A 12,824-nucleotide genomic window follows, 5' to 3' on the forward strand; every position below is an offset into this window, starting at 1 on the left:
TGATCGACACGACGGGTGGACGAGCGAGAGTGCAAGTGGTGGATGACAATGGTCGATCCGTGTTCGACGGAGAGCTGAGACAAGGTCAGATACTGTTGGTCCCACAGGGCTACGCTGTCGTGAAACGGTCTGGACAAACCGGGTACGAGTGGGTCGCGTTCAAGACCAATGACCACGCCATCACCAACTCGCTCAGTGGACGCACGTCGTACATGAGGGCCGTACCCCTGGACGTGATCTCGGCGGCGTACGGAACATCCGAGGAAGTGTCCAAGAGGATCAAGTTTAGCCAACAGGAGTCGATGTTGTCTACCACGACAACACCGGACTCGGTCTGAACGTACGTGTAACTGGTTCCGTACATTTCGTTGTTTCTGTACAAATGAATAAAGAACCGTCGTCTCGAAGCCATTACTGTTAGATGAATTCATGGCGTGTTTCACGTTCTTTAAATGGACTAAACCCATATAAAATGCCGTACATAAAAAATATTTTTGTTTTCATTTATTAATATATTATCAATAATAGACAGTGGCCGAAGGATATATACAACATAAGCAAATGCAACATTGAGTCAAGTAACAGATTCTTTACATACCCGTTTGTGTTCTTAAAATTACCAAACCAAATGTATATTGGTTATCGTTTAACCGAGTCGGTTAACGGGTGAACCGAAATACGAGTACGTATCATAATCAATGACTCTTACGATTGTCGAAATATATACATGTAGATAGATACATAAAATACAGAGACATTAGGCAAAACAGAGAGTACGTTAACAGTCTGGAAATTACCTGTAAATACCCATAATTAACTATAAATACAAAAAAACTAAATAGCATAAAGAAAATGCCAGCCAACAACGAGTCTCTCTCTCTCTCCCATTCTTTGTACAAATTAGCGAATCTTCTTTTCGTCGTTCTAACGGAATTCGAAATTTTGCCCGTGTGCCGGGTCAAATCCGGCCCAAAGGTTATGCGTTTTCTCCTCGTGGTAGTTCAGTCTCCGTTGGATTAGGGGTCTCGTTGGATGATCGATTTGCGTGGTTTGGCAATCTGGTTTTGCCCTGTGGTGGACTGTCGATTGTAGCGGAATCCGATTCGTCGCTTTCATGATGGGTATTGTTTTTGTTGCGGCGATCGAAGATTGTCCGTCGGGGATTCTGTGATTCATTGTTTGATGGCGATTTTTACGCATAGATTTTGACGATCCATACATTGTTTTCCTGGTGCATGAACAACTGAAGGTTTTCGGTGTTGAATTTGTGAATCTTCGAAATTTGGCGGATATTATCTGCGGATCTGGGAGGGCATTTTTCGGGTTACATGTCTGATTGAGTTCTGGGGCCAAAGGAAGAAGAAGGATTTGTTTGATATTGTGCTTGAAGATTAGGGATTGCGGAGAGATTGGACAAGATGGATCTTGTGGTTGGTGGAAGATTTAAGCTTGGAAGGAAAATCGGTAGCGGGTCCTTTGGCGAGCTATATCTGGGTAAAAAGGAGGAAATTTTCTCTTTGATGCTTCAGCTTTGCAATCTCATTGTTGGATTTGTAAATACATATTTCTCCAAATCTGGTTTTCACGCGTTTAAGCTTTTTGCAGGTGTTAATGTCCAAACCGGAGAAGAAGTTGCTGTCAAGATGGTAAATTTGCAATAGTAGACAATGATGTTTATTTTCATCACAAGAATACATAAATTCCCTCGTACTGTAGATTGTCACTGATTGAAATCATCACCTTTTTGGCCTTTTTCAACAAAAAGTTTTGCTGTGATGGTGAAATATTTTCACCGGTTCAGTTTCGAGGTAGCTACTGATAAATTCACACAGGTTAACTAGACGTTTCTTGCAATAACTCACTTGTGTGACTAAGCCTCTCTTGTTAATTGTTTTCTCATTATAATTGCCTTTGATGTGGACTCCTTTCAGATTTGGTTTTGCTCGTTTGCTTTTCTCCTCATTCTTTCTTTGCTTCTTGTGATTTGATTCTTAGGAACCTGTGAAAACCAAACATCCTCAACTTCATTATGAGTCAAAGCTATATATGCTGCTTCAAGGAGGAAGTAAGTCCCATTTTCCTGCGAAAGTGTATTGTACGTCTAAGAGATTTGTAACAAAATATCGCGCCTGGCTGGTCTCTGAGCTGAAAGTATTTGCTAAAAAGAAATAGTAAATACTTCTGTTTCTGCATGCTGGGGATAATATGATGTTATGGGCTATTTCTAGAATCTCAAGAAGTTGGGAGATATGATTTTTGGATAGGACTCCATTGTAAATCGTGTTAGCTATATCACTATCTTGCGAATAACTAGAAGTGTTTCTTTCTCTTTCTGAAAGCCGGTGTTCCAAGCCTCAAGTGGTTTGGAGTTGAAGGGGACTACAATGTCATGGTGATTGATCTTCTTGGCCCGAGTCTGGAAGACCTATTCAACTACTGTAACAGGAAGTTCTCCTTGAAAACCGTTCTCATGCTTGCAGACCAACTAGTAAGTATATTTAGCTGTTACTTTCTTTACTGTTCTTCTGTTTAAATAAATGAGTGATGTAAGATCGGGAATATCGTTTTCTTTTTCCGCATTTCAGCTTAACAGGGTTGAATACACGCATTCTAGAGGTTTCCTGCACCGTGATATAAAGCCTGACAACTTTTTAATGGGCCTTGGGCGCAAGGCGAATCAGGTATCATTTCTGTCTTATTGGGCAGCTTGGCTTTGGATATGGTCTGTAGAACAATAATTTTACTTATATTCTTTTTGGTTCTCATTTCATGTTAGGAAAAGCAATATCATGTCTAAATTTTAAGAAAGATCTTCATCGTGGTTCTGCTTTTAAACCCACTGTTTTATTACCTTAGGTGTATATTATTGACTTTGGGCTTGGGAAGAAGTACAGAGATCTTCAGACTCACAAGCACATTCCGTACAGGTAAGATTATTCCTTTAACATCCTTCCCCTGCATGCTCATGCATGGATTTGTATTATTGCTGCTTAATCTCTGTAGTCACGTATGTAATGGGCATCAAATTTTGTGGCAGAGAGAACAAAAACCTCACTGGCACAGCTCGGTATGCAAGTGTCAACACTCACCTCGGAGTTGGTAAGAGTTGTTTTGTATTGATATTCCGGCTGTAGTGAATTTGGGTGTGATACTTAGCCACTTTCTCCTGTATATCGGCAGAACAAAGTCGAAGGGATGATTTGGAATCACTTGGTTATGTGCTTATGTACTTCCTCAGAGGAAGGTAGAGCCTACAATGTCTATTACAGTTTTTCAACTTCTGTAGATTTCTTTGTATCTCCATTTTCTTCTTTCGTATCTCTTCTGAACAAATGCTCATCTTTTCTTTATTTTCTGCTTCAGCCTTCCCTGGCAGGGACTGAAAGCTGGAACCAAAAAGCAGAAGTATGACAGAATTAGCGAGAAGAAAGTATCAACTCCTATAGAGGTATGAAATCACAAACACTGTTAGGACTGCACATCAATCAATTAGGGTTTTGGTTGGTTGCTTATGAATTTGTGGGTTTCGCCCCTCCAAATCCATTTTGAGGGTTGAGGTCCACCAATGGATTTGTGGCAAATGATTAGGAGCTTTGATGGGCTGATCCTATCAACTTGTATTAGAACCACTTGCACCAAACGTCATACGGGGGAAAGGCAACTTAGAACGGGATGATAATGGAAGAGACAATTTGGATAGGCTCACTGACCAGGAGGAACCACCATGGACACTGGAGTTAGAATTATTGTTGTATCCTAGCTTTTGTGGTGGAGTTAGGGCCTAAACCTTATTAGATAGTTTGACTCTTTTAACACTCTGATAGGAAAGGAAAAATCTATTTGACTTCATACATAATTATGTTTCATTATCGTAATTTATACTGATTTTGCTGTGTACGCAGGTGTTGTGTAAAGGTTACCCATCTGAATTTGTTTCGTACTTCCATTACTGTCGGTCCCTAAGGTTTGATGACAAACCTGACTACTCTTACCTCAAGAGGCTTTTCCGTGACTTGTTTATCCGAGAAGGTCCTTATCTTCCATTCTTATCCTTGCTAAAGTTTCTTATCTTCTTCCGGTTTAATTTTTTTTAATCTCATTTCCTCGTAAAACATTTGAGCTATCGCAGGTTATCAGTTTGATTATGTATTTGACTGGACAGTGCTGAAATACCCTCACACTGGTTCCAGCTCTAGCTCTAGTTTACGGACAAGGGTGAGTAATGGCTCCTATCTTTTGCCTTAAACTCTCTCTCTCCCTCGTGTTTTGCTTATGTAAGTGTGTATTTTTGCTTGTTCAGCATCACACTGGGAAACCAGGTCTAAGCGCCGGACCATCTGCTGAAAAACCAGAAAGGATCTCAGGTACGTTGTGGATTTATCAGTGATTGATACATCGATATCTTCTAGGGTTTTGATTGCTTAGATGTCACCAGTGAAAGGTGGATTTCCTCAAATACTAAAAACCCGTACGGAACACAACCTGTCTGCATCCATGAGACGCAAAAGACAATTTGTTTTCACTTCGGTTCTGTTTCAAATACCTCAAAGGTGTTTGTTGTTTGAATTACTCGTTGCGTAAATGCTACATTTTTTTGGAAACTATTTATCTCGAAAGTTTTGGGAATGATTTATCATCAAACGGGTAAAGGCATATTATAAATCCACATATAAAAAAGGTTAAACTTTTTTGATTGTGTAGGAAAAGAAGTTCGAGATAGATTCTCAGGTGCGGTTGAGGCCTTCTCCAGGAGGAACCCTACAACTTCTACTCCACGTGAGCATTCGCGATCCAGAAACTCGGATGATGGACCCCACTCTAAACACCCGGTACATTTATTTATTACATTCTTCCTTACACCGGTAACTAGAACACGTATCAATATTTTGCTTTGGTGTCACAGCAGGGTGACTCGGAAAGGGCGCGTAGTTCAACCAGATATGGAAGCTCGTCAAAGAGAGCGGTGGCTTCAAGCTCTAGGCCAAGTTCAGCGGGTGGTCCAAGCGACAGCAAAACCTCCAGCCGGCTGGTCTCATCCAGCGGTGGAAGTGGCAGTGGCCGTCCTTCAACCAGTCAAAGAATCCAATCGGGATACGAATCCAGGACCTCGTCTTTCTCCCGCAACCCTGCTGCGTCTAGGAATCCTCGTGATGACCCGATTAGGAGCATCGAGCTTCTCTCCATCCATAAATGAAATGGAGCACGCTATGATCAAGCCTATTCTTGCTTCTGAGTCTTGCCCAAAAGATCATATACTTGAGTTTCGTATATGGAAACGTTGGAAGAAGGAAAATCTATGGGTAATTTACAGGTAATATCTATCAGCTTGAGCTGCAGAGGATCTCTCTTGCTGGGTTTTATTTTACTCCTCCAAAAATTCTCTTTTGTTTCTTTACCCTTATAGAGATTACATGTTTGTGTGACGATAGAATCAAAAGGTTGGGGGAGTTTTCATGTAAACGGTGAAGTTTCTAGCCTTATATGCAACTTTGATCCATTTGTAATAAAAAAGGATGCTCTGATTTCTGTTTTTAGAGGAGCAAAGCTCAAGCCTGCTTTGACTTTTTGAGCGTTGACTTTAGTCCTTCTGGTTCATGCATTTCTATTGGCTGCCAATCTATCCTCCGGCTCATCCATGTCAGAACTGCAACTAGGGGTCGGGGAAACCAATCACGGGTGAGTATGGAAATCTGGTTTTACTGACCTAACCGTTGTGTTTTCATGGAGATGAATCCTGGGTATCTGGACTCAGAGACACCCAGATCATCGAATCGACCAAAACATCAGAACAAAGGAAAACCCTCATGATCAGATGTTAATACTCCCGTAACTAGCGCCGTAAAGCCAAGGAAAAATGTCAAGAGCCCCCCCACCGAAATTAGGACGAGTCTTCTTCCCTCAAGTGTGGCGTTTAGGAATCTGTCGGTGGCGCTTTTGCTCTTGCTGGTTACTTGGGGAAGAAGAAAGAAGGAACTCGGTCAGTGCAAAAAAAAAAAACGAACCTCAGAGACTTCAGGATGGTACTGGCAAGAAGTAGCGGCAACTCCACAGATTTTCAGAGACTTCCCGCTATGAATTGCTTTGCCAAGATCCTTCATTCATGCCAACCCTTTGTCCTCCTATTTTTGGTTTCCAGGTTGAAACTCTATCTCCCCTCTATATATGCCCACATACACACACACACACTCACACACAAGATGTACGTCTGAATATGTGGTTTCATGGTAGATATGGTTTCAAATCGAGGGAGAGAGAACCATGAAGATGTTTCCGGTTGAAAACCATATAATTATTGGGGCTTAATTTGATTCGGACCACTAGATAGAAGCCCAAGTAAAAAGGCCCATGATAAGCTTTGCTGGAACTAATGTAGGCCGGTTCTTTAGGCCCAACTGTGTAATAATAGTCCAATTGCAATTTGTTCGCATTCGCCCACTCGCAATCATAGCGCGTGGACGCCACCACCAGTAATCCTCCGGGCTATATAACCCAGCGATTTTGGCTTTTTTTTTTCTTTCGAAAACTTATTTTCGCGGCGCGTGAGATAGTCTTTGGTTTTGCTGCTGGTATCTCTTCTTTTTTCGTGAACTTCTGTGACTTCGCTGTCCCACTGTTTTTTTCTTCTTTGCTAAATTTCTTTTTTCTTTCTTTCGCGCAAACAAAAAAAAGTCGTGAACATCATAGTTTTTTTTTTTGTTTTTTGTGGTCGCGACAACTTTTTTCCTGCTTATTACAATCAAAGATAAAACACAGTAATATAATTCTCGATTTAAAAATCCTTTATGTATCTCGAAATGTAAACAATTTATTACAAAACTCATGCAGAAATATGAGCTTTATATTTCCAATATTTTCGCGTACGAGACAAAAATAAAGGTTCTCGGATTCACAAAGATGGAACAAAATAAGTGGGGGGGTTTAAAAGGCAGGAGCTGCGAGGTCATCCTCTTCCTTGTTCTCTTGACACCGTCTCAGCAGCTGAAGCTGTCGACGCAGATGCAATACCTGCAATTTCATCACCACATCTCCGTTTTAGGGTTTACCAAAACCGGAAACGAACCTCAGAGACTTCAGGATGGTACTGGCAAGAAGTAGCGGCAACTCCACAGATTTTCAGAGACTTCCCGCTATGAATTGCTTTGCCAAGATCCTTCATTCATGCCAACCCTTTGTCCTCCTATTTTTGGTTTCCAGGTTGAAACTCTATCTCCCCTCTATATATGCCCACATACACACACACACACTCACACACAAGATGTACGTCTGAATATGTGGTTTCATGGTAGATATGGTTTCAAATCGAGGGAGAGAGAACCATGAAGATGTTTCCGGTTGAAAACCATATAATTATTGGGGCTTAATTTGATTCGGACCACTAGATAGAAGCCCAAGTAAAAAGGCCCATGATAAGCTTTGCTGGAACTAATGTAGGCCGGTTCTTTAGGCCCAACTGTGTAATAATAGTCCAATTGCAATTTGTTCGCATTCGCCCACTCGCAATCATAGCGCGTGGACGCCACCACCAGTAATCCTCCGGGCTATATAACCCAGCGATTTTGGCTTTTTTTTTTCTTTCGAAAACTTATTTTCGCGGCGCGTGAGATAGTCTTTGGTTTTGCTGCTGGTATCTCTTCTTTTTTCGTGAACTTCTGTGACTTCGCTGTCCCACTGTTTTTTTCTTCTTTGCTAAATTTCTTTTTTCTTTCTTTCGCGCAAACAAAAAAAAGTCGTGAACATCATAGTTTTTTTTTTTGTTTTTTGTGGTCGCGACAACTTTTTTCCTGCTTATTACAATCAAAGATAAAACACAGTAATATAATTCTCGATTTAAAAATCCTTTATGTATCTCGAAATGTAAACAATTTATTACAAAACTCATGCAGAAATATGAGCTTTATATTTCCAATATTTTCGCGTACGAGACAAAAATAAAGGTTCTCGGATTCACAAAGATGGAACAAAATAAGTGGGGGGGTTTAAAAGGCAGGAGCTGCGAGGTCATCCTCTTCCTTGTTCTCTTGACACCGTCTCAGCAGCTGAAGCTGTCGACGCAGATGCAATACCTGCAATTTCATCACCACATCTCCGTTTTAGGGTTTACCAAAACCGGAATTCCCAACGCGAAAATCCGCAGTTCATCCATTGTTTTTATTAGCCATTGTGTTCACAGATCTCAACTAGAGACCCACATATATCATGAAGTTATTGGTATTGTGATATCCTTTTTTTTTTTTTGGAAAATATAGACGCATCTCAATTCAACAAATTACTACCTTAATGAATCAGAGAAGCCTACACCATATGATCCAAGCGATCAAGCGATAATTAAGGAGAGTGAGTGAGCTATTATTTACCTCTTCTTGAAGCAATGTGGGAAGGCTAGCCATGGAAACGAGCTGTTTCATTTCATACATAACAGCTTGGTCTTTGATGCCAGACCATGTCTGTATAGGTAAAGCCATCAGAAGCACCGTCAGCACATCGTTGCCGGCTGGGTACACAGACTCTGGACCGCAGTCGCAGCATTTCGGGTCGGCTTGGGCTGATGGCACGAGCAGGTCAACTTGTTGTTCGCTCCCGTCATGTAGAACGATCCCCGAGACCACCGTGATAGCCTCCTCTCCCGTACCTTTTCATGCAGATTAGAAATTTATATATCTTTCTCAAAATGCATAATTCAGAAAGAGCTTCATATATATATTTTAATTACGACAATATAGAGATGGAATAATGAATGGAGGATTTAAGGGCAAGAAATTATTAATGAATCCTTGCGAGGACGGTAAGCATTCTAATAGAAATCCCTGATGACAAACAAATAGCCACCAAGTATCAGAATCAGCATACCTTTGACGCATTTCACGCATGTTTCCCGACAACATAACTCCTTCGACAAATTTCCTAATAAAACTTCAGCTCCTTGGCAACAGACCTTCGCAGCGACATGATGCAGATTGTCTTCGTATTCCACAGAGGATAGGAACTTACTCACATGCTTGAACAGTTCAGATTCAAGCACTTGTTTCAGTACCTCTTGCTGCATTACACGAGTCAGATTTTAGAAGGTCAAAGTCTACATTTTTCTGAGTGAAGAAAGAATATGACTAGAGTTCAAACGAAAATTATGGAGACATAACAACAGGGAAAGCATGATTTTGAGCGATTCCCCTTTTGAGGCTCGGGCTACATAGACCAAAAATTCAGAGAGTTGGACAAAAAAGGGCCAATCCATGGGTAATTCCCTCTGAAAATTTTTCGAAGAGATGCGTCCTTTTGATCCCCTTTAGAAAGAGGAAAAATGGCATTCTTACAGTTTTTTAGATTCCCCAAACATAGAAACAAACGATTCTCAAGGTCTCAGTAAAGAAAGAGACAATCTGATTTCCCTTTGGTTCCATTCGAAAAGGAAACAAGTTGAATTATCATAACATTGACTCCTGGGATCGACGTATCAGCTGACACCGCTACCTTTCCATGTAATTTTTCTAAAATGTCACTGCAGCTGAGAGTATGCATACCTTTAAGTTCAGTCTTGATTTCTCCTCTGCACTAAGATTTTGGTTAAGGTCCTCCTTCCTTCGAAGCTCAGCCACCCATCTGATGAATTGGTTGAAATTTGATGGAAGTGACTTGAAGACAACAGATAAGATCTTCTCAACATTATTCACGTGCTGTGAGCTTACAAGACGGGGAACATCTTCTGTCAAATACTTTGCTATGCTGAGCCAACTTTCATCCTTACAGCTCTAGAATTGATCAGAGAAAACAATCATTACTCCAAATTAGTTAACAATTCATAGACTATCACAAGATAAATGTAGATTAGATACTTTTAATGGGTTTCAGGCAAAAAAAAGGGAACAAAAGTTAACAAGCTTATAAAAGAAAAGGTTAATGTAACGGTATTGAAATGGTGGGATAGTGTTCAGGTGGAAGGTGACATGAATGTTGCATATGAAAGCAAGCAAAAAAAAGTATTAACAGCAAATGAATGCACAGCAAATATAAATAGAACCAAGACACTTACCAGAGTATAAAGCAATCCTGGTTCTCTGTGAGGCCTAGATATGAGCATGAACCTGTGACGAAAAAGAACAAGCAGCTAAGCAAAAGAATATCCTGTTTCTGATCATACTCTATAAGGGAAGCATAAGTACCAAAATAAATACCCTCTGCGTTGTCCTGTTGACAGATCAAGACTGTCCATGGCTTCCCAAAGAAGTTTAAGCGGAACCCAGTGAGGAGGATACTTGAAACGAGCGACATCAAGAATCAAAGCCATATCCCTTTCAGCATTATAGCCACCGATAGGTGAAAAATGACCAGTTCCAGTCTGCAGTAAGATTTGTTAGAAACCCAATCAACTTGACATTCGACGGTACGGAAAGACACTGGAAACATTCATTCTTCCTCATATTCGTAGAAGTCTAGAGCACAAAGATTATGGCAGTCAAGAACAGTAAAATTTATGTAGATAACATACTACTTCTATACGAAACAGTGATACACAAATTTTCAGTCAAGGAGCAGGAGTTACCTGCTTAAATACCCCTCTGTGATATGATGTGATGATATGGCAATTATCAGAAGACGAACATTTTATCACGCATTTACGGAAATCCTCTATGGTGCTTTGACTAGTGCGGAATGCTTCAACTTTTGCCCCTGAACAATGAGCCAAGCAAACAACCTTTCCAAACGCAATGCCCTTGTCCTTAACTATTTCCAGTGGCTCACAGCAATCCAGCATAGATTCATCGAACCACCTCCAAGGCCCTATAGGAAAACAACAAATTTAACAAGCTGCTGTGGAGGTCATGTTGCTTTTATTATAATTTTCCACCGGAAAATGAAAGTCTTACCTTTCCACTTTCGCCCAGGGTCAATAGAAAGGGCATTCATAACCATAGAAAGGCTGGCCAAGCCACAATACGAAGGCTCAGACTGCGTCTGGAAATAGGAAATCAACCTGAAAAAGCCTTCCATATTGCCTTTCTGAAGAGCTTCCTTGAATATTTGCTGCAACACAAAGAAAGTTTATCACTTGGAGCAATAGTTGGAGCGGCAAAAACAGACAGACATCTACATTGGCAAGCCCTGTTCCAAGCAGCACACACTCATTACGTCCGCATAGTGCTAATTTGTCAATAAATCACTCACATACTCAGAGTTCAGTAGCACACACTCATTGACCAGGATATGTAGCGTAATACTCCAAAAAATATGCCTGAAGTATAGAAAAAAACCAAGATTTCAAATGGACAAAATACTTGTTGAATAACCCCGCATCTAAACTCATACCAGACTCCAAGCCGCAGAGAGTAAGCCTACCTGATTTTCTAGTGCTAGTGTTGGTTAACACCCGAAAATCCAGAGAAATCCGCAATGCAGAAATCCACATTGCTTAGTAAACAAGAACAGCTTGCTTAGCAATCCATATTGCTTTGTAATTATGAACAGATTGCTTAGCATCAGATTCTTATCAATAAAAATTCGCCAAATATACCGATGCGTCGACTTTGGGAAATATAACCAAGCAATTAAGCGAAATCCACGAAAATAAGTAGCAGAGATTGTAATTAACCAGAACGAGAAGATCACAGACCAAACAAAAACCTAGAAACCCGAAATTTTCATCGGAGTCAATGGATCGAAATCTGATCATACCTTTCCTTCGGCAGAGGCGAAGTCTATAGCCGGAGGCGAAGGAAGAGGACGCCGATACAAACCCGCCATAGCCATTCTCACTTACTTGGGAGGATTCAAATCTGCGAAATTACAGAGAAATGCCAAAAGATTCGAAATAGGAAACCGGAGATTTTACGAACTACGAGCTTTCGGCGGAAGATTAGATTATGGATTCGAAATGGAAAGTCGAACTCTCTATATGTATAGCCTCACAGAGGAGAGGATCCAGACGCCATTTCTACATGTTCTCTTCTGTCTCTCTCTAGTCAAAGGAGAAAACGTCGTTAGCCTACGCGTTAACGGTCGGTTCGGTTCATGCAACTCGGTTATACCAAACCAAAATTTCCCACCAAGAATGAATTAATAGAAATTAAATAAGCGAAACCTTAGATTATATTAAATATAGGCTATGACTGGTTAGAATTTTAATTTTAATTTTTTTACTTTAGTTTTTTGTTTTTGGTTTTTACCTTTTAGTTTTGTAAATCCCAAAATATGAATTGTCAATTTTCAAGTTTATAGAGAAACCAAAATTATAAAAACTTAATTGTCAATTTTTTCGATTTTTAAAATTTAAAAACTCCAAAATCCATTTCCATTCAATCCCTTTGCAAAAAATTTTGAACCCAAAAAATTAATTGAATTCAAATTACAGGTTCAAATTTTGGCTCATAAAATTTTGTTTTATCTGTTAAAAGAAAAAAAATACAATTTGTTTTATAAATTTTAAATATCTATAAATCCGCAATCAATTAGAAAGAATGTTTGATCATTCAACAAAGAAACAGAATATAATTGCAAAAATAAAAATAAAAATGATGATAGTTTTTATTTTGAATTTTTAAATTTAGTTTTAAATTTTTGGTTTTTACAATATTTTTACATCCAAAAAACAAAGTTTTTGGTTTTTTAATTACTTATTTCACTAAATTGAGTTTTCAAATTTTTAGAAAATCCAATTTTAAAAAATTTTGATTGTCAATTTTTTTATTTTTAGATTTTAAAAATCTCAAAAATCATTTCTATTCCTAATGGTTGTATATTTCTCGTTTTTTAGAGGACGGTAATCATAATGATTTAATTATGATATAAAAAAAATGGGGGAAAAGGACTCGGTCAACGAAATCTTCGGTTCA

General features: G+C 39.6%; 3 protein-coding genes across 5 annotated transcripts in view; 2 read left to right on the top strand and 1 right to left on the bottom strand.

Moving 5' to 3' along the window:
- The window catches only part of LOC104815965 (12S seed storage protein CRD), a 1,996-nt gene extending 1,570 nt beyond the window's left edge, over positions 1-426 (top strand). The window contains exon 5 of the mRNA XM_010544593.1: positions 7-426. Within this exon, the coding sequence (XP_010542895.1) occupies positions 7-338 (332 nt within the window). The 3' untranslated portion in view covers positions 339-426. The remainder of the gene's footprint in view (positions 1-6) is intronic.
- A 416-nt stretch (positions 427-842) lies between these two features.
- Positions 843-5,566, top strand: LOC104815966 (casein kinase 1-like protein 9). 3 transcript variants are annotated; one of them, XM_010544595.2, is made up of 15 exons: positions 844-1,121; positions 1,250-1,494; positions 1,606-1,646; positions 1,996-2,065; positions 2,340-2,488; positions 2,586-2,681; positions 2,857-2,927; positions 3,038-3,099; positions 3,181-3,244; positions 3,364-3,448; positions 3,903-4,029; positions 4,130-4,215; positions 4,301-4,364; positions 4,702-4,829; positions 4,904-5,550. In XM_010544595.2, the coding sequence occupies exons 2-15, from the start codon at positions 1,419-1,421 to the stop codon at positions 5,192-5,194; spliced, it is 1,410 nt and encodes a 469-aa protein (XP_010542897.1). In that variant the 5' UTR covers positions 844-1,121; positions 1,250-1,418; the 3' UTR covers positions 5,195-5,550. The 3 variants fall into 3 exon arrangements, with proteins under 3 accessions (XP_010542899.1, XP_010542897.1, XP_010542896.1); XM_010544597.2 differs by having other exon boundaries at positions 843-1,494; positions 4,907-5,566; XM_010544594.2 differs by having other exon boundaries at positions 844-1,494.
- A 2,250-nt stretch (positions 5,567-7,816) lies between these two features.
- Positions 7,817-11,944, bottom strand: LOC104815967 (glutathione gamma-glutamylcysteinyltransferase 1-like). The gene is made up of 9 exons (XM_010544598.1): positions 11,668-11,944; positions 10,863-11,019; positions 10,538-10,776; positions 10,170-10,333; positions 10,028-10,079; positions 9,519-9,746; positions 8,848-9,037; positions 8,355-8,629; positions 7,817-8,063 (listed from the first exon to the last, which is right to left on the bottom strand). The coding sequence occupies exons 1-9, from the start codon at positions 11,740-11,742 to the stop codon at positions 7,977-7,979; spliced, it is 1,467 nt and encodes a 488-aa protein (XP_010542900.1). The 5' UTR covers positions 11,743-11,944; the 3' UTR covers positions 7,817-7,976.
- Between the last annotated feature and the right edge of the window lie 880 nt (positions 11,945-12,824).

The sequence above is a fragment of the Tarenaya hassleriana genome, unplaced genomic scaffold (assembly GCF_000463585.1).
Source record: "Tarenaya hassleriana unplaced genomic scaffold, ASM46358v1 Cleome24, whole genome shotgun sequence".
NCBI classification, from domain to species: Eukaryota; Viridiplantae; Streptophyta; class Magnoliopsida; order Brassicales; family Cleomaceae; genus Tarenaya; species Tarenaya hassleriana.

Bases quoted from the DNA above. Each gene is read 5' to 3' on its own strand.
- LOC104815966 (XM_010544594.2), top strand. From the start codon at position 1,419: ATGGATCTTGTGGTTGGTGGAAGATTTAAGCTTGGAAGGAAAATCGGT. The intron at 3,100-3,180 runs GTAAGAGTTGTT...GTATATCGGCAG, and splicing joins CAACACTCACCTCGGAGTTG to AACAAAGTCGAAGGGATGAT. The intron at 3,449-3,902 runs GTATGAAATCAC...CTGTGTACGCAG, and splicing joins AAGTATCAACTCCTATAGAG to GTGTTGTGTAAAGGTTACCC.
- LOC104815967 (XM_010544598.1), bottom strand. From the start codon at position 11,742: ATGGCTATGGCGGGTTTGTATCGGCGTCCTCTTCCTTCGCCTCCGGCT. The intron at 10,080-10,169 runs GTATTTATTTTG...TTTTCGTCACAG, and splicing joins TCAACAGGACAACGCAGAGG to GTTCATGCTCATATCTAGGC. The intron at 9,747-10,027 runs GTAAGTGTCTTG...GATCAATTCTAG, and splicing joins CAGGATTGCTTTATACTCTG to AGCTGTAAGGATGAAAGTTG.